The 24868-nt window shown below is 53.5% G+C and overlaps 1 protein-coding gene and 1 pseudogene across 1 annotated transcript; both read right to left on the minus strand.

The window, feature by feature from the left end:
• Positions 1-1573: 1573 nt before the first annotated feature.
• On the minus strand, positions 1574-13132 carry LOC124018556 (rho guanine nucleotide exchange factor 1-like). Its single transcript, XM_046333886.1, has 7 exons — positions 13111-13132; positions 12946-13020; positions 12752-12827; positions 3277-3444; positions 2547-2634; positions 1922-2040; positions 1574-1638 (listed from the first exon to the last, which is right to left on the minus strand). The coding sequence occupies exons 1-7, from the start codon at positions 13123-13125 to the stop codon at positions 1589-1591; spliced, it is 591 nt and encodes a 196-aa protein (XP_046189842.1). The 5' UTR covers positions 13126-13132; the 3' UTR covers positions 1574-1588.
• Positions 13133-24559, minus strand: LOC124018555 (annotated as a pseudogene).
• Between the last annotated feature and the right edge of the window lie 309 nt (positions 24560-24868).

Genomic DNA, 24868 nt, shown 5'->3' on the forward strand with positions numbered 1-24868 from the left:
GTCTTGGTAGTAACACAGTAACAGTAAAAACACAGTAACAGTCTTGGTAGTAACACAGTAACAGTAAAAACACAGTAACAGTCTTGGTAGTAACACAGCAGTAACACAGTAACAGTATTGGTAGTAACACAGTAACAGTCTTGGTAGTAACACGGTAACAGTAGTAGAAACAGTCATTGGTAGTAACACAGTAATAGTCTTGGTAGTAACACAGTAACAGTCTTGGTAGTAACACAGTAACAGTCTTGGTAGTAACACAGTAAGAGTAAAAACACAGTAACAGTCTTGGTAGTAACACAGTAACAGTCTTGGTAGTAACACAGTAACAGTAAAAACTCAGGAACAGTCTTGGTAGTAACACAGTAATAGTCTTGTAGTCAATACACAGTAACAGTCTTGGTAGTAACACAGTAACAGTCTTGGTAGTAACACAGGAACAGTAAAAACACAGTAACAGTCTTGGTAGTAACACAGTAACAGTCTTGGTAGAATAACACACGTAACAGTCTTGGTAGTAACACAGTAACAGTCTTGGTAGTAACACAGTAACAGTCTTGGTAGTAACACAGTAACAGTAAAAACACAGTAACAGTCTTGGTAGTAACACAGTAACAGTACAAATACAGGAACAGTCTTGGTAGGAACACAGTAACAGTAAAAACACAGTAACAGTCTTGTTAGTAACACAGTAACAGTAAAAACACAGTAACAGTCTTGTTAGTAACACAGTAACAGTAAAAACACAGTAACAGTCTTGGTAGTAACACAGTAACAGTACAAAACACAGTAACAGTCTTGGTAGTAACACAGTAACAGTAAAAACACAGTAACAGTCTTGGTAGTAACACAGTAACAGTAAAAACACAGTAACAGTATTGGTAGTAACAGTATTGGTAGTAACACAGTAACAGTATTGGTAGTAACACAGTAACAGTATGGTAGTAACACAGTAAAAGTCTTGGTAGTAACACAGTAATAGTCTTGGTAGTAACACAGTAACAGTCTTGGTAGTAACACAGGAACAGAAAAAACACAGTAACAGTCTTGGTAGTAACACAGTAACAGTCTTGGTAGTAACACAGGAACAGAAAAAACACAGTAACAGTCTTGGTAGTAACACAGTAATAGTCTTGGTAGTAACACAGTAACAGTCTTGGTAGTAACACAGTAACAGTCTTGGTAGTAACACAGGAACAGAAAAAACACAGTAACAGTCTTGGTAGTAACATCAGTAACAGTCTTGGTAGTAACACAGGAACAGAAGAAACACAGTAACAGTCTTGGTAGTAACACAGTAATAGTCTTGGTAGTAACACAGTAACAGTCTTGGTAGTAACACAGTAACAGTCTTGGTAGTATCACAGGAACAGTAAAAACACAGTAACAGTCTTGGTAGTAACACAGTAACAGTATTGGTAGTAACACAGTAACAGTCTTGGTAGTAACACAGTAACAGTCTTGGTAGTAACAGTCTTGGCAGTAACTAAATAAACATCAGTAATAGCACCATTAACAACGACATTATCAACATCTAGAAGAGGTGCTTTGAAAGAGGTGCTTTGTTGTCTGTTCTCACCAATGCTGTTTTTCAACAAGACTCCTCCATTTTCAGTGGGGCTGAGAGGGGGTTGAGGAAACCTGAAAGAAAGAGAAGCGAGAAAGAGAAGGAGAGAAAGAAATGAGATCAGCGGCAGGTAGGCAAGCGGTTAAGAGCGCTGGGCCAGTAACCGAAAGGTCGCTGGTTCAAATCCTCAAGCTGGCTACGTGAAAAATCTGTCGATGTACCCTGAGCAAGGCACTTAACCCTAAATGCTCCTGTAAGTCACTCTGAATGAGAGCGTCTGCTAAATGACTAAAAATGTGATCCGTGCTCAGAGGACTGGCTTATTACAGTGCACACTCAAGAGCTGTGTTGACTCACGTGGTGGGGCTGTATGGGTTTCCCCTCCTCCAGTTAAGATGCTGTTTCCTCTCTTCAGGTCAGATGGAGGTCCTGTCTTCTTCAGCTCATCTACCGCCATCTTGATCACATCTGTCCAGCTTCACACAACAAAGCCACATCACCACTACAGTTGGTGCTTCGTCTTTATCTTCATATCTTCCACCTCTCCTCCTCCCTCCCCATAAACCTCTCTCCTCTCCCCCACTCACTCTCTCACCTCTTCCCCAATCCCCTCCTCAGCCTCCCCTCCCAAACACTCTCTCCCCCTCTCCCTCCTCACTACCTCCTCTCCCTCCCAATCCCCTTCCCAAACCCTTCTCTCCTCTCCCTCTCACCTCCTCTCCTCTCCTCTCCCAAACCCTTCTCTCTCCTCTCCCACACTCACTTCTCCCTCTCCCCCTCACCAATACCCTTCTCTCTCGATCTCCCACACTCACTTCTCCTCTCTCCCTCACCAATCCCCTTCCCAAACCCTTCTCTCTCCCTCTCCCTCACTCACTTCTCCCTCTCCCCTCACCAATCCCCTTCCCAAACCCTCTCTCTCCCTCTCCCTCTCACTTCTCTCCTCTCCCCAAACCCTTCTCTCTCCCTCTCCCACACTCACTTCCTCCTCTCCCCGACAGATTGAGCCACCAGTTCGTAGATCTGAGCCCCGCTGTCCCAGGTGAAGATCACGTAGAAAGCCTTACGGTCTGACAGAGGGACAGAAGAGAGGGGATTGAGATGACATATTCCTGCAAGGTGTGTGTGTGTGTGTGTGTGTGTGTGTGTGTGTGTGTGTGTGTGTGGTGTGATGTGTTGTGTGTGTGTGTGTGTGTGTGTGTGTGTGTGTGTGTGTGTGTGTGTGTGTGTGTGTGTGTGTGTGTGTGTGTGTGTGTGTGTGTGTGTGTGTGTGTGTGCGACTCCATGTTGATGATGTTGTGTTTTCTTGAATACCAAATATGGCAGGTGTTGTTGTGGGGAAGGCCGGAGACAGATGCTCTTTTGGAAGTGGGTTGCTCTTTTGACTCTTACATGGACCAGACCCTGTGCTGTCAAGTTTCTGAAATACCAGCCTCTTGAGTCATGCCTGAACAGCCTTTGGCCGTGTACATAGGCTGATAGTGCATGGCCATCAGATTGCAGGACTGCATAGGGAAAAGGCAAAGCAGCTAGCAAGGTACTGCTCATTGCTCTTTGTCATGGACAGCCTAGCTGTGTGGAGAAGGTGGAGAAGGTATCTTTGACACTACGCGTGTCTATGTGTCTGTGAATCTTTGAAATGTTTGAATCCTTCGGGACTGTAATGTGATTTGTGCATTCAAATGAAGTATTTAAAGATGTGCGTGTCTCACCTGTGGCCACCTCTCGGAGGAAGGCAGAGTCTAGTTTGATGATAGGGCTGAGCATCTGCTTGCCCTCCTGAACAGCGATGTTACTCTTACTCTGACACTTCAGCACCATCTTATCATCCTGCTTCTGTAACAGCACCAACAGATCCCCTAGCAACACACACTGCACTTCTGAGAGGGGGCAGGAACAGGATGGAGAGGAGAGGAGGAGGAGAGTGGGACAGGAACAGGGTGGAGAGTAGAGGAGGAGGAGAGTGAGGCGAACAGGATGGAGAGGAGAGGAGGAGGAGGAGGCAGGAACAGGATTGGGAGAGGAGGAAAGGAGGAGGCAGAACAGGGTGGAGAGCAGAGGAGATGAAGATGCATATGAACGAGACGGAGGATTTATTGAGAGCGTACTATGAACCGAGGTGAGGAGATGAAGAGGATGATGAGATGTTATGAAACAGGGGTGGAGCAGAGGATGATGATGATGATATAAAGCATGAAACTGAGGACGGAGGGAGCATGGCAGGAACAGGATAGGGGAGAGAGGAAGAGTGTGGCAGGAACAGGGTGGAGAGAGAGGGGAGAGGAGGAGAGAGTGGGGAGGCAGGGAGGAGGGTGGAGAGTGGAGAGTAGAGGAGGAGAGTGTGGCAGGAACAGGGTGGAGGGGGAGGAGGAGGAGGAGAGTGTGCAGAGGAGCAGGAACAGGACAGGAGGGGAGAGGAGGAGGAGAGTGTGGAAGGAACAGGGTGGGAGAGGAGAGGAGGAGGAACAGGATGGAGGGGAGAGGAGGAGGAGAGTGTGGCAGAACAGGGTGGAGGGGAGAGGAGGAGGAGAGTGTGGAAGGAACAGGGTGGAGAGTGAGAGGAGGAGGAGGTGAGTGGGGCAGGAACAGGGTGGAGAGTAGAGAGGAGAGTGGGCAGGAACAGGGTGGAGAGGAGAGGAGGAGGAGGAGAGTGGGCAGGAACAGGTGGAGAGTAGAGGAGGAGAGTGGGCAGGAACAGGATGGGAGGGGAGAGGAGGGAGGAGAGTGGCAGGAACAGGGTGGAGAGGAGGAGGAGGAGGAGAGTGGGGCAGGAACAGGGTGGAGAGTAGAGGAGGAGGAGAGTGTGGCAGGAACAGGATGGAGAGTAGAGGAGGAGGAGGAGAGTGGGGCAGGAACAGGGTGGAGAGGAGAGAGGAGGAGAGTGGGGCAGGAACAGGATGGAGAGAGAGGAGGAGGAGGAGAGTGGGGCAGGAACAGGGTGGAGAGGAGAGGAGGAGGAGGAGGAGTGGGGCAGGAACAGGGTGGAGAGTAGAGGAGGAGAGTGTGGCAGGAACAGGATGGAGGGGAGAGGAGGAGGAGAGTGTGGCAGGAACAGGGTGGAGAGGAGAGGAGGAGGAGGAGGAGTGGGGCAGGAACAGGGTGGAGAGGAGAGGAGGAGGAGGAGAGTGGGGCAGGAACAGGGTGGAGAGTAGAGGAGGAGAGTGTGGCAGGAACAGGATGGAGGAGAGAGGAGGAGGAGAGTGTGGCAGGAACAGGGTGGAGAGGAGGAGGAGGAGGAGGAGAGTGGGGCAGGAACAGGGTGGAGAGAGTAGGAGGAGGACAGTGTGGCAGGAACAGGGTGGAGAGTAGAGGAGGAGGAGAGTGTGGCAGGAACAGGGTGGAGAGTAGAGGAGGAGAGTGTGGCAGGAACAGGGTGGAGAGGAAGGAGGAGGAGGAGAGTGGGGCAGGAACAGGGTGGAGAGTAGAGGAGGAGAGTGGGGCAGGAACAGGATGGAGAGGAGAGGAGGAGGAGAGTGGGGCAGGAACAGGGTGGAGAGTAGAGGAGGAGAGTGTGGCAGGAACAGGATGGAGGAGAGAGGAGGAGGAGAGTGTGGCAGGAACAGGGTGGAGAGGAGAGGAGGAGGAGGAGAGTGGGGCAGGAACAGGATGGAGAGTAGAGAGGAGGAGGAGAGTGGGGCAGGAACAGGATGGAGGAGAGAGGAGGAGGAGGAGAGTGGGGCAGGAACAGGGTGGAGAGTAGAGGAGGAGGAGAGTGGGGCAGGAACAGGTGGAGAGAGAGGAGGGAGGAGAGTGTGGCAGGAACAGGATGGAGGGGAGAGGAGGAGGAGAGTGGCAGGAACAGGATGGAGGGAGAGGAGGAGGAGAGGTGGTGTGAATAGGTGAGAGGAGAGGAGGGAGGGGAGGAGGAGAGGGGCAGGAACAGGTGAGAGTAGAGGAGGAGAGTGTGGCAGGAACAGGATGGGAGGGGAGAGGGAGGAGAGAGTGTGGTAGAACAGGGTGGAGAGGAGAGGAGGAGAGTGTGGCAGGAACAGGATGGAGGGGAGAGGAGGGAGGGAGAGTGGGGCAGGAAAGGGGTGAGAGGAGGAGGGAGAGGGGAGGAGGGAGAGTAGAGGAGGAGGAGGGCAGGAACAGGATGGAGGGGAGAGGAGGAGGAGAGTGTGGCAGGAACAGGGTGGAGAGGGAGAGGAGGAGGAGGAGAGTGGGGCAGGAACAGGGTGGGAGAGTAGAGGAGGAGGAGAGTGGGGCAGGAACAGGATGGAGGGGAGAGGAGGAGGGAAATTGTGGCAGGAACAGGGTGGGAGAGGAGAGGAGGAGGAGGAGAGGGGCAGGAACAGGATGGAGAGTAGAGGAGGAGGAGGGAGTGGGGCAGGAACAGGTGGAGAGTAGAGGAGGAGAGTGGGCAGGAACAGGATGGAGGGAGAGGGAGTGAGGAGAGTGGGTAGAACAGGGGTGGAGAGGGAGGAGAGAGAGTGGGGCAGGAACAGGATGGAGAGTAGAGGAGGAGGGAGGGAGAGTGGGGGCAGGAACAGGATGGAGGAAGGAGGAGTGAGGAGAGTGGGGCAGGAACAGGGTGAGAGTAGAGGAGGAGGAGAGTGGGGCAGGAACAGGGTGGAGAGTAGAGGAGGAGGAGAGTGTGGTAGAACAGGTGGGATGGAGGGAGGAGGAGAGTGTGGCAGAACAGGGTGGAGAGGAGGAGGAGGAGAGTGGGGCAGGAACAGGGTGGAGAGTAGAGGAGGAGGAGAGTGGGCAGGAACAGGATGGAGGGAGGAGGAGGGAGGAGAGTGTGGCAGGAACAGGGTGGAGAGGAGAGGAGGAGGAGGAGATGGGGCAGGAACAGGGTGGAGAGTAGAGGAGGAGGAGAGGGCAGGAACAGGATGGAGGGGGAGGAGGAGGAGAGTGTGGCAGGAACAGGGTGAAGAGGAGAGGAGGAGGAGGAGGTGGGGCAGGAACAGGGTGGGAGAGTAGAGAGGAGGAGAGTGTGGCAGGAACAGGATGGAGGGAGAGGAGGAGGAGGAGAGGGGCAGGAACAGGGTGGAGAGTAGAGGTGAGGAGGGAGAGTGTGGCAGGAACAGGATGGAGAGAGAGGAGGAGGAGGGAGAGTGGGGCAGGAAATAGGTGGAGAGTAGAGGAGGAGGGGAGAGTGGGGGCAGGAACAGGATGGAGGGGAGAGGAGGGGAGGAGAGTGTGGCAGGAACAGGGTGGAGAGTGAGAGGAGGAGAGGAGAGTGGGGCAGGAACAGGGTGGAGAGTAGAGGAGGAGTGAGAGTGTGGCAGGAACAGGATGGAGGGGGAGGAGGAGAGAGTGTGCAGGAACAGGGTGGAGAGGAGAGGATGGGGAGGAGAGGGGCAGGAACAGGGTGAGAGGAGAGGAGGTGAGGAGAGTGGGGCAGGAACAGGATGGAGAGTGAGAGAGGAGGAGAGTGTGGCAGGGAAATAGGTGTGGAGGAGAGGAGAGGAGGAGAGAGTGGGGCAGTAAACAGGGTGGAGAGTAGGGGAGGGAGAGTGTGGCAGGAACAGGATGGAGGGGAGAGGAGGAGGGAGAGTGTGGCAGGAACAGGTGGGAGAGGAGAGGAGGAGGAGGAGAGTGGGGCAGGAACAGGTGGGAGAGTAGAGGAGGAGGATGTGTGGGGAACAGGATGGAGAGGGAGAGGAGGAGGAGAGGTGTGGCAGGAACAGGGTGGGAGAGGAGAGGAGGGAGGAGGGGAGTGGGGCAGGAACAGGATGGAGAGGAGAGGAGGAGGAGGAGAGTGGGCAGGAACAGGGTGGAGAGTAGGAGGAGAGTGGGGCAGAACAGGATGGAGGGGAGAGGAGGAGGAGAGTGTGGCAGGAACAGGGTGGAGAGGAGAGGAGGAGGAGAGTGTGGCAGGAACAGGGTGGAGAGGAGGAGGAGGAGGAGAGGGGGCAGGACAGTGTGGAGAGTAGAGGAGGAGAGTGTGGCAGCAGGAACAGGATGGAGGGAGAGGAGGGAGGAGAGTGTGAGAGAACAGGGTGGAGAGAGAGGGAGAGAGTGGCAGGAACAGGATGGAGGGGAAGGGAAGGAGGAGAGGTGGCAGGAACAGGGTGGAGAGGAGGAGGAGGAGGAGAGTGGGGCAGGAAAGGGTGGAGAGTAGAGGAGGAGGAGGAGAGTGGGGCAGGAACAGGATGGAGGAGAGAGGGAGGAGGAGGAGAGTGGGGCAGGAACAGGGTGGAGAGTAGGAGGAGGAGAGTGGGGCAGGAACAGGATGGAGGGGAGGGAGGAGGGAGGTGTGGCAGGAACAGGGTGGAGAGAGAGGGAGGAGGAGGGAGAGTGGGGCAGGAACAGGGTGGAGAGTAGAGGAGAGGAGAGTGGGGCAGGAACAGGGTGGAGAGTAGGAGAGGAGGAGAGTGGGGCAGGAACAGGGTGGGAGAGTAGAGGGGAGGAGGAGAGTGGGGCAGGAACAGGGTGGAGAGTAGGGAGAGGGAGAGTGGGGCAGGAACAGGGTGGAGAGTAGAGGAGGAGGAGAGTGTGGCAGGAACAGGGATGGAGGGGAGAGGAGGAGGAGAGTGTGGCAGGAACAGGGTGAGAGTGAGAGGAGGAGGAGGAGAGTGGGGCAGGAACAGGGTGGAGAGTAGAGGGGAGGAGGAGGAGAGTGGGCAGGAACAGGGTGGAGAGTAGAGGAGGAGGAGAGTGGGGCAGGAACAGGGTGGAGAGTAGAGGAGGAGGGAGGAGTGGAGGCAGGAACAGGTGGGAGAGAGGAGGAGGAGAGAGTGGGGTATGGAACAGGATGGAGAGGAGAGGAGGAGGAGGAGAGTGGGGCAGGAACAGGGTGGAGAGTAGAGGAGGAGGAGAGTGGGGGCAGGAACAGGATGGAGGGGAGAGGAGGAGGAGAGTGTGGCAGGAACAGGGTGGAGAGGGAGGAGGAGGAGGGGAGTGGGGCAGGAACAGGATGGAGAGTAGAGGGGAGGAGGAGAGTGGGGCAGGAACAGGATGGAGGGGAGAGGAGAGGAGAGTGGGGCAGGAACAGGATGGAGGGGAGAGGAGGAGGAGGGGAGTGGGGCAGGAACAGGATGGAGAGTAGAGGAGGAGGAGAGTGGGGCAGGAACAGGATGGAGGGGAGAGGAGGAGGAGAGTGGGGGCAGGAACAGGATGGAGGGGAGAGGAGGAGGAGAGAGTGGCAGGAACAGGGTGGAGAGGAGAGGAGGAGGAGGAGAGTGGGGCAGGAACAGGGTGGAGAGTAGAGGAGGAGGAGGAGAGTGGGGCAGGAACAGGGTGGAGAGTAGAGGAGGAGGAGGAGAGTGGGCAGGAACAGGGTGGAGAGTAGAGGAGGAGGAGAATGGGGCAGGAACAGGGTGGAGAGTAGAGGAGAGAGTGTGTGGTGAACAGGGTGGAGAGTAGAGGAGGAGGAGAGTGTGGCAGGAACAGGATGGAGAGGAGAGGAGGAGGAGAGTGGGGCAGGAACAGGGTGGAGAGTAGAGGAGGAGGAGAGTGGCAGGAACAGGATGGAGAGTAGAGGAGGAGGAGAGTGGGGCAGGAACAGGATGGGAGAGGAGAGGAGGAGGAGAGTGAGGCAGGAACAGGGTGGAGAGGAGAGGAGGAGGAGGAGGAGAGGGCAGGAACAGGATGGAGAGGAGAGGAGGAGGAGAGTGGGGCAGGAACAGGGTGGAGAGTAGAGGAGGAGGAGGTGTGGCAGAACAGGATGGAGAGGAGAGGAGGAGGAGAGTGGGGGCAGGAACAGGGTGGAGAGTAGAGGGGAGGAGAGAGTGGGGGCAGGAACAGGATGGAGAGGAGAGGAGGAGGAGAGTGGGGCAGGAACAGGATGGAGAGGGAGAGGAGGAGGAGAGTGGGGGCAGGAACAGGATGGAGAGGAGGAGGAGAGTGGGGCAGGAACAGGATGGAGAGGGAGAGGAGGAGAGTGGGGGGCAGGAACAGGGTGGAGAGGAGGAGGAGAGTGTGGCAGGAACAGGATGGAGAGGAGGAGGAGAGGCAGGAACAGGATGGAGAGGAGAGGAGGAGGAGAGTGGGGCAGGAACAGGATGGAGAGGAGAGGAGGAGGAGAGTGGGGCAGGAACAGGATGGAGAGGAGAGGAGGAGGAGAGTGGGGCAGAACAGGATGGAGAGGAGAGGAGGAGGAGAGTGGGGCAGGAACAGGATGGAGAGGAGAGGAGAGGAGGAGAGTGGGGCAGGGAACAGGGTGGAGAGTAGGAGGAGGAGAGTGTGGCAGGAACAGGATGGAGAGGAGGAGGAGGAGGAGGAGAGGGGGGCAGGAACAGGATGGAGGGGGAGAGGAGGAGAGTGAGTGGCAGGAACAGGATGGAGAGGAGGAGGAGGAGGAGAGTGGGGCAGGAACAGGATGGAGGGGAGAGGAGGAGGAGAGTGTGGCAGGAACAGGATGGAGAGGAGGAGGGAGGAGGAGAGTGGGGCAGGAACAGGATGGAGAGGAGAGGAGGAGGAGAGTGTGGCAGGAACAGATGGAGAGGAGAGGAGGAGGAGAGGTGGCAGGAACAGGATGGAGAGGAGGGAGGAGGAGGAGAGTGGGGCAGGAACAGGATGGAGAGGAGAGGAGGAGGAGAGTGTGGCAGGAACAGGATGGAGAGGAGGAGGAGGAGGAGAGTGGGGGGCAGGAACAGGATGGAGAGGAGAGGGAGGAGGAGAGTGTGGCAGGAACAGGATGGAGAGTAGAGGAGGAGGAGAGTGGGGCAGGAACAGGGTGGAGAGTAGAGGGGAGGAGAGTGGGGCAGGAACAGGGTGGAGAGTAGAGGAGGAGGAGAGTGGCAGGAACAGGATGGAGGGGAGAGGAGGAGGAGAGTGTGGCAGGAACAGGGTGGAGAGGAGAGGAGGAGGAGGAGAGTGGGGCAGGGAACAGGGTGGAGAGTAGAGGAGGAGGAGGGAGTGGGGCAGGGAACAGGGTGGAGAGGAGAGGAGGAGGAGAGTGGGGCAGGAACAGGGTGGAGTAGAGGAGGAGGAGAGTGGGGCAGGAACAGGGTGAGAGTAGAGGAGGAGGAGAGTGGGGCAGGAACAGGGTGAGAGTAGAGGAGGAGGAGAGTAGGGCAGGAACAGGATGGGAGGGGAGAGGAGGAGGAGAGTGTGGCAGGAACAGGGTGAGAGGGAGAGGAGGAGGAGGAGAGGGGGTAGGAACAGGTGGAGTAGAGGAGGAGGAGGAGAGTGGCGCAGGAACAGGGTGGAGAGTAGAGGAGGAGGAGGAGAGTGGGGGCAGGAACAGGGTGGAGAGTAGAGGAGGAGGAGAGTGGGGCAGGAACAGGGTGGAGAGTAGAGGAGGAGGGAGGAGAGTGGGGCAGGAACAGGATGGAGAGGAGAGGAGGAGGAGGAGAGAGGGGCAGGAACAGGGTGGAGAGTAGAGGAGGAGGAGAGGGGCAGGAACAGGATGGAGGGGAGAGGAGGAGGAGAGTGTGGCAGGAACAGGGTGGAGAGGAGGGAGGGAGGAGGGGAGTGGGGCAGGAACAGGATGGAGAGTAGAGGAGGAGGAGAGTGGGGCAGGAACAGGATGGAGGGGAGAGGAGGAGGAGAGTGGGGCAGGAACAGGATGGAGGGGAGAGGAGGAGGAGGGGAGTGGGGCAGGAACAGGATGGAGAGTAGAGGAGGAGGAGAGTGGGGCAGGAACAGGATGGAGGGGAGAGGAGGAGGAGAGTGGGGCAGGGAACAGGATGGAGGGGAGAGGAGGAGGAGAGTGTGGCAGGAACAGGGTGGGAGGAGAGGAGGAGGAGGAGAGTGGGGGGCAGGAACAGGGTGGAGAGTAGAGGAGGAGGAGGAGAGGCAGGAACAGGGTGGAGAGTAGAGGAGGAGGAGGAGAGTGGGGCAGGAACAGGGTGGAGAGTAGAGGGAGGAGGAGAGTGGGGCAGGAACAGGGTGGAGAGTAGAGGAGGAGAGTGTGGCAGGAACAGGGTGGAGAGTAGAGGAGGAGGAGAGTGTGGCAGGAACAGGATGGAGAGGAGAGGAGGAGGAGAGTGGGGCAGGAACAGGGTGGAGAGTAGAGGAGGAGGAGAGTGTGGCAGGAACAGATGGAGAGTAGAGGAGGAGGGAGGGGGCAGGAACAGGATGGAGAGGAGAGGAGGAGGAGAGTGAGGCAGGAACAGGTGGAGAGGGAGAGGAGGAGGAGGAGGAGAGTGGGGCAGGAACAGGATGGAGAGGAGAGGGAGGAGGAGAGTGGGGCAGGAACAGGGTGAGAGTAGAGGAGGAGGAGAGTGTGGCAGGAACAGGATGGAGAGGAGAGGAGGAGGAGAGTGGGGCAGGAACAGGGTGGAGAGTAGAGGAGGAGGAGAGAGTGTGGCAGGAACAGGATGGAGAGAGGAGGAGGAGGAGGAGAGCAGGAACAGGATGGAGAGGAGAGGGAGGAGGAGAGTGGGGGCAGGAACAGGATGGAGAGGAGGAGGAGAGTGGGGCAGGAACAGGATGGAGAGGAGAGGAGGAGGAGAGTGGGGCAGGAACAGGGTGGAGAGTAGAGGAGGAGGAGAGTGTGGCAGGAACAGGATGGAGAGGAGGAGGAGAGTGGGGCAGGAACAGGATGGAGAGGAGAGGAGGGAGGAGAGTGGGGCAGGAACAGGATGGAGAGGAGAGGAGGGAGGAGAGGGGGCAGGAACAGGATGGAGAGGAGAGGAGGAGGAGAGTGGGCAGGAACAGGATGGAGAGGAGAGGAGGAGGAGAGTGGGGGCAGGAACAGATGGAGAGGAGAGAGGAGGAGGAGAGTGGGGCAGGAACAGGGTGGAGAGTAGAGGAGGAGGAGAGTGGCAGGAACTGGGATGGAGAGTAGAGAGGAGGAGGAGAGTGGGGGCAGGAACAGGATGGAGGGGAGAGGAGGAGGAGAGTGTGGCAGGAACAGGATGGAGAGGAGGAGGAGGAGAGAGTGGGGCAGGAACAGGATGGAGGAGAGGAGGAGGAGGAGTGTGGCAGGAACAGGATGGAGAGGAGGAGGAGGAGGAGAGTGGGGCAGGAACAGGATGGAGAGGAGGAGGGAGAGTGTGGCAGGAACAGGATGGAGAGGAGAGGAGGAGGAGAGTGGCAGGAACAGGATGGAGAGGAGGAGGAGGAGGAGAGTGGGGCAGGAACAGGATGGAGAGGAGAGGAGGAGGAGAGTGGGGCAGGAACAGGGTGGAGAGGAGAGGAGGAGAGTGGGGCAGGAACAGGGTAGAGAGGAGAGTGGGGCAAGAAGTAAACAACAGAAGAACAAAAGTTTGGGTTTGAGTAAAATGAAATCAGACAGACGATTGGTTGATACATTAAAACAAACTAATGTTTGTAGAGTTGATAGTGCACCTAATGTTTTCTCCTTGGTCACTCTCCAGGTCAGAGGCCCCTCATATATCATCCTTCTCTGGGCCAGGTCAAGGTACTGAGAGAGAAGAGAACAATAGAGACTGATAAAGAATGAGAGAACGGGACAACTGTAGAAAGGATAGCATGAAGAGCACTGGACCACACTACAAGAAGCCCTCACTATTGTCAGTCACCTTGTACTCCAGGTACAGCTCATTACTGGGTTTGAGTCCTGAGGTGTCCAGCCTGCGCTGATAGTCTTTCAGGGTCTGGAGGGAGAGAAAACCATTTATACTTTCCCTCAGACACTTATAAGAATAGTAGTAGTTTGAGTGTGTGTGTGTGTGTGTGTGTCTCACCAGCAGGTTCTCCATCTGTTTGACCTCCGTTGACGTGGTTGAGGATCTTCCTACAGCACTCTGCACTCTGCTGAATACTCTCCTTCTCCAAGGTGTCCTCTACAGGAATACACACAACACATGTCACAACACACACACTCTCTCTGTTTATCTGAATGTGAACAGGAAGGACACACACAGACCTGTGCACTTGGCAATGTTTTCCAGCAGTAGGGGTATTTGGTGAGCCTCTGCATCTCAGTGGGGATGATGTCCTTCAGCTGCAGCCTACGACACTGAGGCCTACTCTCTGCCTCCAGTATGAAGGAGTTGAAACGAGGGTCTTTCTTCTGTCTCATCTTCAGCTGTTCCAGGGCCCACGTCTGGTGACTACAGAACCTAGACGTCAGCTTCTGAAACCACTCACCCTCTGTCCCTCCAAACTAGACAGAGAGAGATGGGGACAGAGAAAGTGAGAGAGAGAAAGAGGGAGTGATTAAAAGCTTTCTTTAGGGATCCATTTACCTAAGTATCCACTTCATATATGGGATGAGGGGGTTAGGCTGAGATGGGGTGAGGGCAGAGAGAGAGGGGGTGAGGGGCAGAGAGAGAGAGGGGTGAGGGGCAGAGAGAGAGGGGTGAGGGGCAGAGAGAGAGAGGGGTGAGGGCAGAGAGAGATAGGGGGTGAGGGGCAGAGAGAGAGAGGGGTGAGGGGCAGAGAGAGAGAGGGGTGAGGGGCAGAGAGAGGGGTGAGGGGCAGAGAGAGAGTGGGGTGAGGGGCAGAGAGAGAGATGGGGTGAGGGGCAGAGAGAGAGATGGGGTGAGGGGCAGAGAGAGAGAGGGGGTGAGGGGCAGAGAGAGAGAGGGGTGAGGGGCAGAGGAGAGCAGAGAGAGAGAGAGAGAGGAGGTGAGGGGCAGAGAGAGGGGGGGGGTGAGGGGCAGAGAGAGAGAGGGGGTGAGGGGCAGAGAGAGATGGGGTGAGGGGCAGAGAGATGGGGTGAGGGCAGAGAGAGATGGGGTGAGGGGCAGAGAGAGAGGGACAGAGAAAGTGAGAGAGAGAAAGGGGAGTGATTAAAAGCTTTCTTTAGGGATCCATTTACCTAAGTATCCACTTCATATATGGGATGAGGGGTTAGGCTGAGATGGGGTGAGGGGCAGAGAGAGAGGGGGTGAGGGGCAGAGAGAGAGAGGGGGTGAGGGGCAGAGAGAGAGAGGGGGTGAGGGGCAGAGAGTGATGGGGTGAGGGGCAGAGAGAGATGGGGTGAGGGCCACAGAGAGATGGGGTGAGGGGCAGAGAGAGAGTGCAGTGAGGGGCAGAGAGAGTGCAGTGAGGGGCACAGAGAGATGGGGTGAGGGCCACAGAGAGATGGGGTGAGGGGCAGAGAGAGAGGGCAGTGAGGGGCACAGAGAGATGGGATGAGGGGCACAGAGAGATGGGATGAGGGGCAGAGAGAGAGAGGGCAGTGAGGGGGCAAAAGAGAGAGGGCAGTGAGGGGCACAGAGAGATGGGGTGAGGGCAGAGAGAGAGGGCAGTGAGGGGCAAAAGAGAGGGCAGTGAGGGGCACAGAGAGATGGGGTGAGGGGCAGAGAGAGAGAGGGCAGTGAGGGGCAAAAGAGAGAGGGCAGTGAGGGGCAAAAGAGAGAGGGCAGTGAGGGGCAGAGAGAGATGGGGTGAGGGGCAGAGAGAGAGAGGGCAGTGAGGGGCACAGAGAGAGGGCAGTGAGGGGCACAGAGAGAGGGCAGTGAGGGGCACAGAGAGATGGGGTGAGGGCCACAGAGAGATGGGGTGAGGGGCAGAGAGAGAGTGCAGTGAGGGGCACAGAGAGAGGGCAGTGAGGGGCACAGAGATGGGGTGAGGGCACAGAGAGAGGGCAGTGAGGGGCACAGAGAGAGGGCAGTGAGGGGCACAGAGAGAGGGCAGTGAGGGGCAAGAGAGGGCAGTGAGGGGCACAGGGAGCAGAGAGAGAGGGCAGTGAGGGGCAAAGAGAGGCAGTGAGGGGCACAGAGAGATGGGGTGAGGGGCAGAGAGAGAGGGCAGTGAGGGGCAAAGAGAGGGGGCAGTGAAGGGCACAGAGAGATGGGGTGAGGGGCAGAGAGAGAGAGAGAGGGCAGTGAGGGGCAAGAGAGGGCAGTGAGGGGCACAGAGAGATGGGGTGAGGGGCAGAGAGAGGGCAGTGAGGGGCAAAGAGAGAGGGCAGTGAGGGGCACAGAGAGATGGGGTGAGGGGCAGAGAGAGAGAGGGCAGTGAGGGGCAAAGAGAGAGGGCAGTGAGGGGCAGAGAGAGATGGATTGAGGGGCAGAGAGAGAGGGCAGTGAGGGGCACAGAGAGAGATGGGGTGAGGGGCCACAGAGAGATGGGGTGAGGGGTAGTGAGAGAGAGGGCAGTGAGGGGCACAGAGAGATGGGGTGAGGGGCAGAGAGAGAGGGCAGTGAGGGGCACAGAGAGATGGGGTGAGGGGCAGAGAGAGAGGGCAGTGAGGGGCACAGAGAGATGGGGTGAGGGGCAGAGAGGGTAGTGAGGGCCACAGAGAGATGGGGTGAGGGGCAGAGAGAGATGGTAGTGAGGGGCACAGAGAGATGGGGTGAGGGGCACAGAGAGATGGGGTGAGGGGCAGAGAGAGAGTGCAGTGAGGGGCACAGAGAGAGGGCAGTGAGGGGCAAAGTGAGAGGGCAGTGAGGGGCACAGAGAGATGGGGTGAGGGGCAGAGAGATGGCAGTGAGGGGCACAGAGAGATGGGGTGAGGGGCACAGAGAGAGTGGGCAGTGAGGGCAGAGAGAGATGGGCAGTGAGGGGCAGCAGAGAGAGAGGGTAGTGAGGGCCACAGAGAGATGGGGTGAGGGGCAGAGAGAGAGGGTAGTGAGGGCCACAGAGAGATGGGGTGAGAGGGCAGAGAGAGGGTAGTGAGGGGCACAGAGAGATGGGGTGAGGAGCAGAGAGAGAGAGGGGCAGTGAGGGCACAGAGAGATGGGGTGAGGGGCAGAGAGAGAGGGTAGTGAGGTGCACAGAGAGATGGGGTGAGGGGCAGAGAAAGAGGGTAGTGAGGGGCACAGAGAGAGGGTAGTGAGGGGCACAGAGAGATGGGGTGAGGGGCAGAGAGAGAGGGAGTGGTGGAAGTAGTGACCTGGTTGACCCTGTTCCTTACCCTATTGAGTAACGTGGTTCCGATGGCCTTGACGATGAAATTGTGCTGACGCAGCTTCTTCAGGTGCTCGTAGAAAGCATCTGCACAGAAACACACAGGGAACACAGCGGTTGGACTGGGGTAGACTTATGGTCTGGTTTATTATGGTCAGTGTAACTGGGACTCCAGTTACACTAGGGTTAATTTACTAGTGATGAGGGGAAATATTGATACAGTTATATATCAGGGTATCATTTTGGGAGGTATGCCGTTTCATTTTGACAGTATCGCAATATTATTTTTGCGATCGTTGCACCAAAGCTCCGGTGTTTTCCCATCAGAGCTTATTCTCCATCTGCTTTTAAATAAGGAACCAATTTGTTTTCAGCACTTATTTCCACGACTGATCAAAACTTGTTTTCTCATGACTCTCTCTTGTCCTTCTGCAGCAGACATATGGTGAGCAGCATGTTTGGAACATGGAATCGCAATAAAATTACTGCATCCAATTGCAATATATATCGTCTGGACACCTAGGCATCGTGGTAACATCGTATCGTGAGGTCTTTGGCAATTCTCCGCCCTACAATTTACAGTGGTCAGACTGACTGCATTGGCAGTCATGTAGTCATACTGTAATTTTGGTTTGTATGTCAGGGTTTTTGTAGTTGGGGTTACAGTGGCAGTACATTGGTCAGGTTGTACTGTAGCGGGGTTACGGTCGTACTGTAGTTGGGGTTACAGTGGCATTGGTCATGTGGTTGTACATTGGTCATAAATGGGTTTGTACTGTCATGTGGTTGTACTGTAGCGGGGTTACGGTCGTACTGTAGTTGGGGTTACAGTGGCAGTACATTGGTCATGTGGTTGTACTGTAGCGGGGTTATGGTCGTACTGTAGACGGGTTACAGTGGCAGTACATTGGTCATGTGGTTGTACTGTAGCGGGGTTACGGTCGTACTGTAGTTGGGGTTACAGTGGCAGGCGGGGTTACATTGGTCATGTACATTGGTCATGTGGTTGTACTGTAGCGGGGGTTACGGTCGTACTGTAGTTGGGGTTACAGTGGCAGTACATTGGTCATGTGGTTGTACTGTAGCGGGGGTTACGGTCGTACTGTAGTTGGGGTTACAGTGGCAGTACATTGGTCATGTGGTTGTACTGTAGCGGGGTTACAGTGGCAGTACATTGGTCATGTGGTTGTACTGTAGACATTGTAGTTGGGGTTACAGTGGCAGTACATTGGTCATGTGGTTGTACTGTAGACGGGGTTACAGTGGCAGTACATTGGTCATGTGGTTGTACTGTAGCGGGGGTTACGGGTCAGTACTGTAGTTGGGGTTACAGTTACATTGGTCATGTGGTTGTACTGTAGCGGGGTTACGGGTACTGTAGTTGGGCGTTACAGTGGCAGTACATTGGTCATGTGGTTGTACTGTAGCGGGGACGGTAGGTTACAGTGGCAGTACATTGGTCATGTGGTTGTACTGTAGACGGGGTTACAGTGGCAGTACATTGGTCATGTGGTTGTACTGTAGACGGGGATACAGTGGCAGTACATTGGTCATGTGGTTGTACTGTAGACGGGGTTACAGTGGCAGTACATTGGTCATGTGGTTGTACTGTAGACGGGGTTACAGTGGCAGTACATTGGTCATGTGGTTGTACTGTAGCGGGGGTTACGGTCGTACTGTAGACGGGGTTACAGTGGCAGTACATTGGTCATGCGGTTGTACTGTAGCGGGGTTACGGTCGTACTGTCATACAGTGGCAGTACATTGTTGTACATAGACGGGGCGGGGTTACAGTACTGTAGACGGGGTTACAGTGGCAGTACATTGGTCATGCGGTTGTACTGTAGCGGGGGTTACGGTCGTACTGTAGTCGGGGTTACAGTGGCAGTACATTGGTCATGTGGTTGTACTGTAGTTGGGGTTGCGACCCTGCTGACGTGAGTAACTACAGGCCCATTAGTATACTACCTGTGGTGTCAAAGGTTGTTGAAAAGTGTGTAGCAGAACAACTGATTGCCCACCTCAACAACAGCCCCTTCACATTACACTCCATGCAGTTTGGCTTCAGAGCGAAACACTCCACAGAAACGGCCAACTGCTTTCTTCTGGAAAATGTGAAGTCAAGATGGACAAAGGGGTGCTGTTGGGGCTGTGTTTCTGGACCTAAGGAAGGCTTTTGATACTGTTAACCATGAGATTCTCATCACAAAATTGTCCAAGTTCAACTTTTCCCCTGATGCCTTGAGATGGATGAAATCATACCTTGAAGGCAGAACTCAGTGTGTCAGAGTGAGCAATGAGCTGTCGCCCACTCGTAGCTATGATGTGGGCGTGCCCCAAGGGTCAATACTGGGGCCCCTCCTGTTCAGCCTGTACATTAATGATCTGCCTTCTGTCTGTACTGGGTCTGAAGTTCAAATGTATGCAGATGATACAGTGATATATGTGCATGCAAAGAGCAAACAACAAGCTGCACAAGAACTCACTACTGTAGTGGTCCAGGTTACAAAGTGGCTCAGAGACTCGTGTTTGCATCTCAATGTGAAAAAAACTGTTTGCATGTTCTTCACAAAGAGGGCAACAGATGCTACTGAGCCAGATGTCTATGTGTCAGGGGAGAAGCTCCAGGTGGTATCCGATTTTAAGTATCTTGGCATCATACTTGATTCCAACCTCTCTTTTAAAAAGCATGTGAAAAAGGTCATTCAAATAACTAAATTCAATCTAGCTAATTCCCGATTTATACGAAATTGTTTGACTACAGAGGTAGCAAAACTGTACTTCAAATCTATGATACTCCCCCACTTAATATACTGCTTGACTAGTTGGGCCCAAGCTTGTTGTACAACATTAAAACCTATTCAGTCTGTCTACAAACAGGCTCTCAAAGTGCTTGATAGGAAGCCCAATAGCCATCATCATTGTCACATCCTTAGAAAACATAAGCTCTTGAGTTGGGAAAATCTTGTGCAATACACCGACGCATGTCTTGTATTCAAGATCCTTAATGGCCTGGCTCCCCCTCCACTCAATATTTTTGTTAAACAGAAAACCCAGACATATGGCAGCAGATCCACAAGGTCTGCCATGAGAGGTGACTGTATAGTTCCCCTAAGGAAAAGCACCTTTAGTAAATCTGCATTCTCTGTGAGAGCTTCCCATGTCTGGAATACACTGCCATCAGACACACATAACTGCACCACATATCACACTTTCACAAAATGCTTGAAGACATGGCTAAAGGTCAATCAGATTTGTGAACATGGTCCCTAGCTGTGTGCTGCCGCTTTCCATGTTGTCTGTAGCTTGTGAGGTATGGAAACACTTTGTTGCTTTTATGAATTTTGTCTTGCTGCTTTTTGTTCTATGTTGCTCTGTCTGTATGCTATGTCTTGCTTGTCCTATGTTGCTATGTTGCTATGTCTATGGTGCTATTGTCTATATTGTAATTGTTTTTAATAACCTGCCCAGCGACTGCGGTTGAAAATTAGCCGGCTGGCTAAAACCGGCACTTTTACTGAAACGTTGATTAATGTGCACTGTCCCTGTAAAAATAAAACTAAACTAAACAAAACCAACGGTTGTACTGCAGACGGGGTTACAGTGGCAGTACATTGGTCATGTGGTTGTACTGTAGACGGGGTTACAGTGGCAGTACATTGGTCATGTGGTTGTACTGTAGACGGGGTTACAGTGGCAGTACATTGGTCATGTGGTTGTACTGTAGACGGGGTTACAGTGGCAGTACATTGGTCATGTGGTTGTACTGTAGACGGGGATACAGTGGCAGTACATTGGTCATGTGGTTTGTACTGTAGACGGGGTTACAGTGGCAGTACATTGGTCATGTGGTTGTACTGTAGACGGGGTTACAGTGGCAGTACATTGGTCATGTGGTTGTACTGTAGTGGGGGTTACGGTCGTACTGTAGACGGGGTTACAGTGGCAGTACATTGGTCATGTGGTTGTACTGTAGCGGGGGTTACGGTCGTACTGTAGACGGGGTTACAGTGGCAGTACATTGGTCATGTGGTTGTACTCTAGTTGGGGTTACGGTTGTACTGTAGTTGGGGTTACAGTGGCAGTACATTGGTCATGTGGTTGTACTGTAGCGGGGGTTACAGTGGCAGTACATTGGTCATGTGGTTGTACTGTAGCGGGGGTTACGGTCGTACTGTAGTCGGGGTTACAGTGGCAGTACATTGGTCATGTGGTTGTACTGTAGTTGGGGTTACGGTCGTACTGTAGACAGGGTTACAGTGGCAGTACATTGGTCATGTGGTTGTACTCTAGTTGGGGTTACGGTTGTACTGTAGTTGGGGTTACAGTGGCAGTACATTGGTCATGTGGTTGTACTGTAGCTGGGGTTACGGTTGTACTGTAGTCGGGGTTACAGTGGCAGTACATTGGTCATGTGGTTGTACTGTAGCGGGGTTACGGTCGTACTGTAGTCGGGGTTACAGTGGCAGTACATTGGTCATGTGGTTGTACTGTAGTGGGGGTTACGGTCATACTGTAGTCGGGGTTACAGTGGCAGTACATTGGTCATGTGGTTGTACAGTAGCGGGGGTTACGGTCGTACTGTAGTCGGGGTTACAGTGGCAGTACATTGGTCATGTGGTTGTACTGTAGCGGGGGTTACGGTCGTACTGTAGTCGGGGTTACAGTGGCAGTACATTGGTCATGTGGTTGTACTGTAGCGGGGGTTATGGTGATACTACGGTCAAGCAGTGGTGGAACCGTACTCACAGTGCATGTCTATGATCTCATCCAGGCTGGGAAAGATGGTGGCCAGCTCTGTGGCATGTGGTTCCTCTCTCTCAGGGCTTCCCAGAACACTGTCTGCAGAACACTACAGCATGCGCACATGGCGTGCTCGTTGTGCAAACAACTCTGAGAGGAGGTTATGAGAGATAGAGAGAGAGAGAGAGAGAGAGAGAGAGAGAGAGAGAGAGAGAGAGGGCAGATCTCAGAGAGAGCAGGGAGAGACAGAGAGAGAGAGAGAGAGGAGAGACATGAGTTCCTCTCTCCAGAGGAGAGACAGAGACACTGTCTGCAGAACAGAGAGAGAGAGAGAGAGAGAGAGAGACAGAGAGAGACTCAGAGAGAGAGAGAGAGAGAGAGAGAGAGAGAGAGAGAGACAGAGAGAGAGAGAGACAGAGAGAGACAGAGAGAGAGAGAGATTACTCTAGTGGCAATTAATTCACAATATTTTGCATCGGATGAGTAGCAGCTCAATGTTACACCTCAATTAGAAGAGATCCCTCCATCCCCCACTCCCTCCCCCCCGTCCCTCCTCACCGTTGATGACCTCCTGCCGCTTGGTCTCCTTCTTGCTGAGGTCTTTGAGCGTGTCTGGGGGGTGTGTTCTCTCCAGTTGGCGGGTCCTGCTCCAGCTCCAGGAGGCGAGGTCCTGTTCCTCCTGCTGGGGGTGGGGCCAGAGAGGAAAGACCTGGGAGCACACCCTCGGGCAGTAAAACCCCTTCATCAACACTGATAGAAGAGAGGAGGACAGAGGAGGAGGAGAGGGGCAGGTATAAGGGTATGGGGATAAAGGGTATGGGCGATATTATGAAAAAGAGTCTAACGCGAAGCTAGAAAACCTGCTTGGGTTGAGAAGCACTTGGATTGGGACATTACGCTATTGGCTGATTCAAAGTCTACATAATCCACACACAGCACTAACATTACACGTAGTTACAGTTAGTACTGTAGCCCTGACTAAGAAAATAACTCCGGCTCTGACCCTCCTCCTCCAGTCAAGCTGTGTCACTCAGCATGGATCTCTTCCTGTCTTAATGAAGCTGCTGGGGACACAGTGGAAGAAGCTTCAATTCACTCTCACCAGGACATCAGACAGTCAGTAAAGCAGTTAGTTGGGCAGTAATATCAGCCTGTCCATCAGTTACTATAGTCAGTCAGTCTGCCTGTCCATCAGTTACTATAGTCAGTCAGTCAGCCTGTCCATCAGTTACTATAGTTAGTCAGTCAGTCAGCCTGTCCATCAGTTACTATAGTCAGTCAGTCTGCCTGTCCATCAGTTACTATAGTCAGTCTATCAGCCTCCATCAGTTACTATAGTCAGTCTCAGCCTGTCCATCAGTTACTATAGTCAGTCTATCAGCCTGCCCATCAGTTACTATAGTCAGTCTATCAGCCTGCCCATCAGTTACTATAGTCAGTCAGCCTGTCCATCAGTTACTATAGTCAGTCAGCCTGTCCATCAGTTACTATAGTCAGTCTATCAGCCTGTCCATAAGTTACTAGTCAGTCTATCAGCCTGTCCATCAGTTACTATAGTCAGTCTATCAGCCTGTCCATCAGTTACTATAGTCAGTCTATCAGCCTGCCCATCAGTTACTATAGTCAGTCAGCCTGTCCATCAGTTACTATAGTCAGTCAGTCCATCAGTTACTAGTCAGTCTATCAGCCTGTCCATCAGTTACTATAGTCAGTCTATCAGCCTGTCCATCAGTTACTATAGTCAGTCAGTCTGTCCATCAGCCTGTCCATCAGTTACTATAGTCAGTCAGTCTGCTGTCCATCAGTTACTATAGTCAGTCAGTCAGCCTGTCCATCAGTTCTATAGTCAGTCAGTCTGCCTGTCCATCAGTTACTATAGTCAGTCAGTCAGTCTGTGTCCATCAGTTAGTCAGTTTGTCCGTCCATCAGTTAGTCAGTCAGTCAGCCTGCTGTCAGTTAGTATAGTCAGTCCATCAGTTCCATCAGTTAGTATAGTCAGTAGTCAGTCAGTTACTATAGTGTCAGCCTGTCCATCAGTATATAGTCAGTCAGTCAGTCAGTCTATCCTGTCCATCAGTTACTATAGTCAGTCTATCAGCCTGTCCATCAGTTACTATAGTCAGTCATCAGCCTGTCCATCTGTCCAGCCTGCCCATCAGTTCTATAGTCAGTCAGTCTGTCCATCAGTTACTATAGTCAGTCAGTCAGCCTGCCTGTCAGTTAGTATAGTCAGTCAGTCTGCTTGTCCATCAGTTAGTATAGTCAGTCAGTCAGCCTGCCTGTCCATCAGTTACTATAGTCAGTCAGTCAGTCTGCCTGTCCGTTACTATAGTCAGTCAGTTATCAGTTACTATAGTCAGTCAGTCAGTCTGTCCGTCCATCAGTTAGTAGTCATTCAGTCAGTTTGTCCGTCCATCAGTTAGTATAGTCAGTCAGCCTGTCTGTCAGTTAGTATAGTCAGTCAGTCAGTCAGTCTGCTTGTCCATCAGTTAGTATAGTAGTCAGTCAGCCTGTCTGTCAGTTAGTTAGTATAGTCAGCTTGTCCATCAGTTCAGTCAGTCAGTCAGCCTGCCTGTCCATCAGTTACTATAGTCAGTCAGTCTGCCTGTCCGTCAGTTACTATAGTCAGTCAGTCTGGCTGTCCGTCCATGAGTTAGTAGTCATTCAGTCAGTCTGTCCGTCCATCAGTTAGTATAGTCAGTCAGTCAGTCAGTCTGCTTGTCCATCAGTTAGTATAGTCAGTCAGTCAGCCTGCCTGTCCATCAGTTACTATAGTCAGTCAGTCTGCCTGTCCGTCAGTTACTATAGTCAGTCAGTCATGAGTTAGTAGTCATTCAGTCAGTCTGTCCGTCCATCAGTTAGTATAGTCAGTCAGTCTGTCTTCAGTCAGTCAGTCAGTCAGTCCAGTCAGTCAGTCAGTCAGTCAGTCAGTCAGTCTGCTTGTCCATCAGTTAGTATAGTCAGTATCAGCCTGCCTGTCCATTAGTTAGTATAGTCAGTCAGTCTGCTTGTCCATCAGTTAGTATAGTCAGTCAGTCAGCCTGCCTGTCCATCAGTTAGTATAGGCAGTCTGCCTGACCATCAGTTAGTATAGTCAGTCTGCCAGACTGACCATCAGTTAGTATAGTCAGTCAGTCAGTCTGTCCATCAGTAGTACCCAGTCAGTCTGCCTGCCTGTCCATCAGTTAGTATAGTCAACCATAGTCAACCAGAAGGTTGCAAGTTCAAACCCCCGAGCTGACAAGGTACAAATCTGTCGTTCTGCCCCTGAACAGGCAGTTAACCCACTGATCCTAGGCCGTCATTGAAAATAAGAATTTGTTCTTAACTGACTTGTCTAGTTAAATAAAGGTAAAATAAAAATAAAATAAAATCAGTGACTCTGTCCATCTGTGGCTGTGCTCTCTCCCCCTGTGAGAAAAGGGGGTAGGGTCTGCCTTACGAGGGGTGGGGAGAGATCGGGAGGAGTGTGCTGCCGTGGCGGCGGCTTGCAGGTCCACGTCGCTACGGGAACGTGACTGTTTGGCCCGGGAGAGCCACGGCGACGGGAGGAATGTCTGTCCACACGAGCACTCACTGCGTCCCACACGCCTGGGGAGGGAGGTAGGGAGGGGGAGGAGAGCACATCGAAGGGAGAGAGGAGAGCGAGAGGAGGGCCAGTGGGTGGGAAAAATACAAGGATGATGGTAGTAGGGGAGGCAGGGAAGGAAGTAGAGAGACAGACAATTGAGGAGTACAGGAACCACAAGAAAATGGTCCAAAAGACCAAACCAAAAGTACAGAGTGGAACAACAAAGACAGAGGAGATATTAGGATAAAGTGGATCCAAGCAGGAGAACCATTACAGAGAAGTCAATGTGATGTCAAAAGAATGTAGAGGATCAAAAGAAAAGAACACAA

This window comes from Oncorhynchus gorbuscha, unplaced genomic scaffold, assembly GCF_021184085.1.
Source record: "Oncorhynchus gorbuscha isolate QuinsamMale2020 ecotype Even-year unplaced genomic scaffold, OgorEven_v1.0 Un_scaffold_5472, whole genome shotgun sequence".
Classification (NCBI taxonomy): domain Eukaryota; kingdom Metazoa; phylum Chordata; class Actinopteri; order Salmoniformes; family Salmonidae; genus Oncorhynchus; species Oncorhynchus gorbuscha.

Coding starts and splice junctions, on each gene's coding strand:
- LOC124018556 (XM_046333886.1), bottom strand. Junction 2,635..3,276: donor CCTCCGAGAGGTGGCCACAG/GTGAGACACGCA, acceptor TCCCTCTGTCAG/ACCGTAAGGCTTTCTACGTG. Junction 2,041..2,546: donor TCTGTCGGGGAGAGGAGGAA/GTGAGTGTGGGA, acceptor TGTTGTGTGAAG/CTGGACAGATGTGATCAAGA.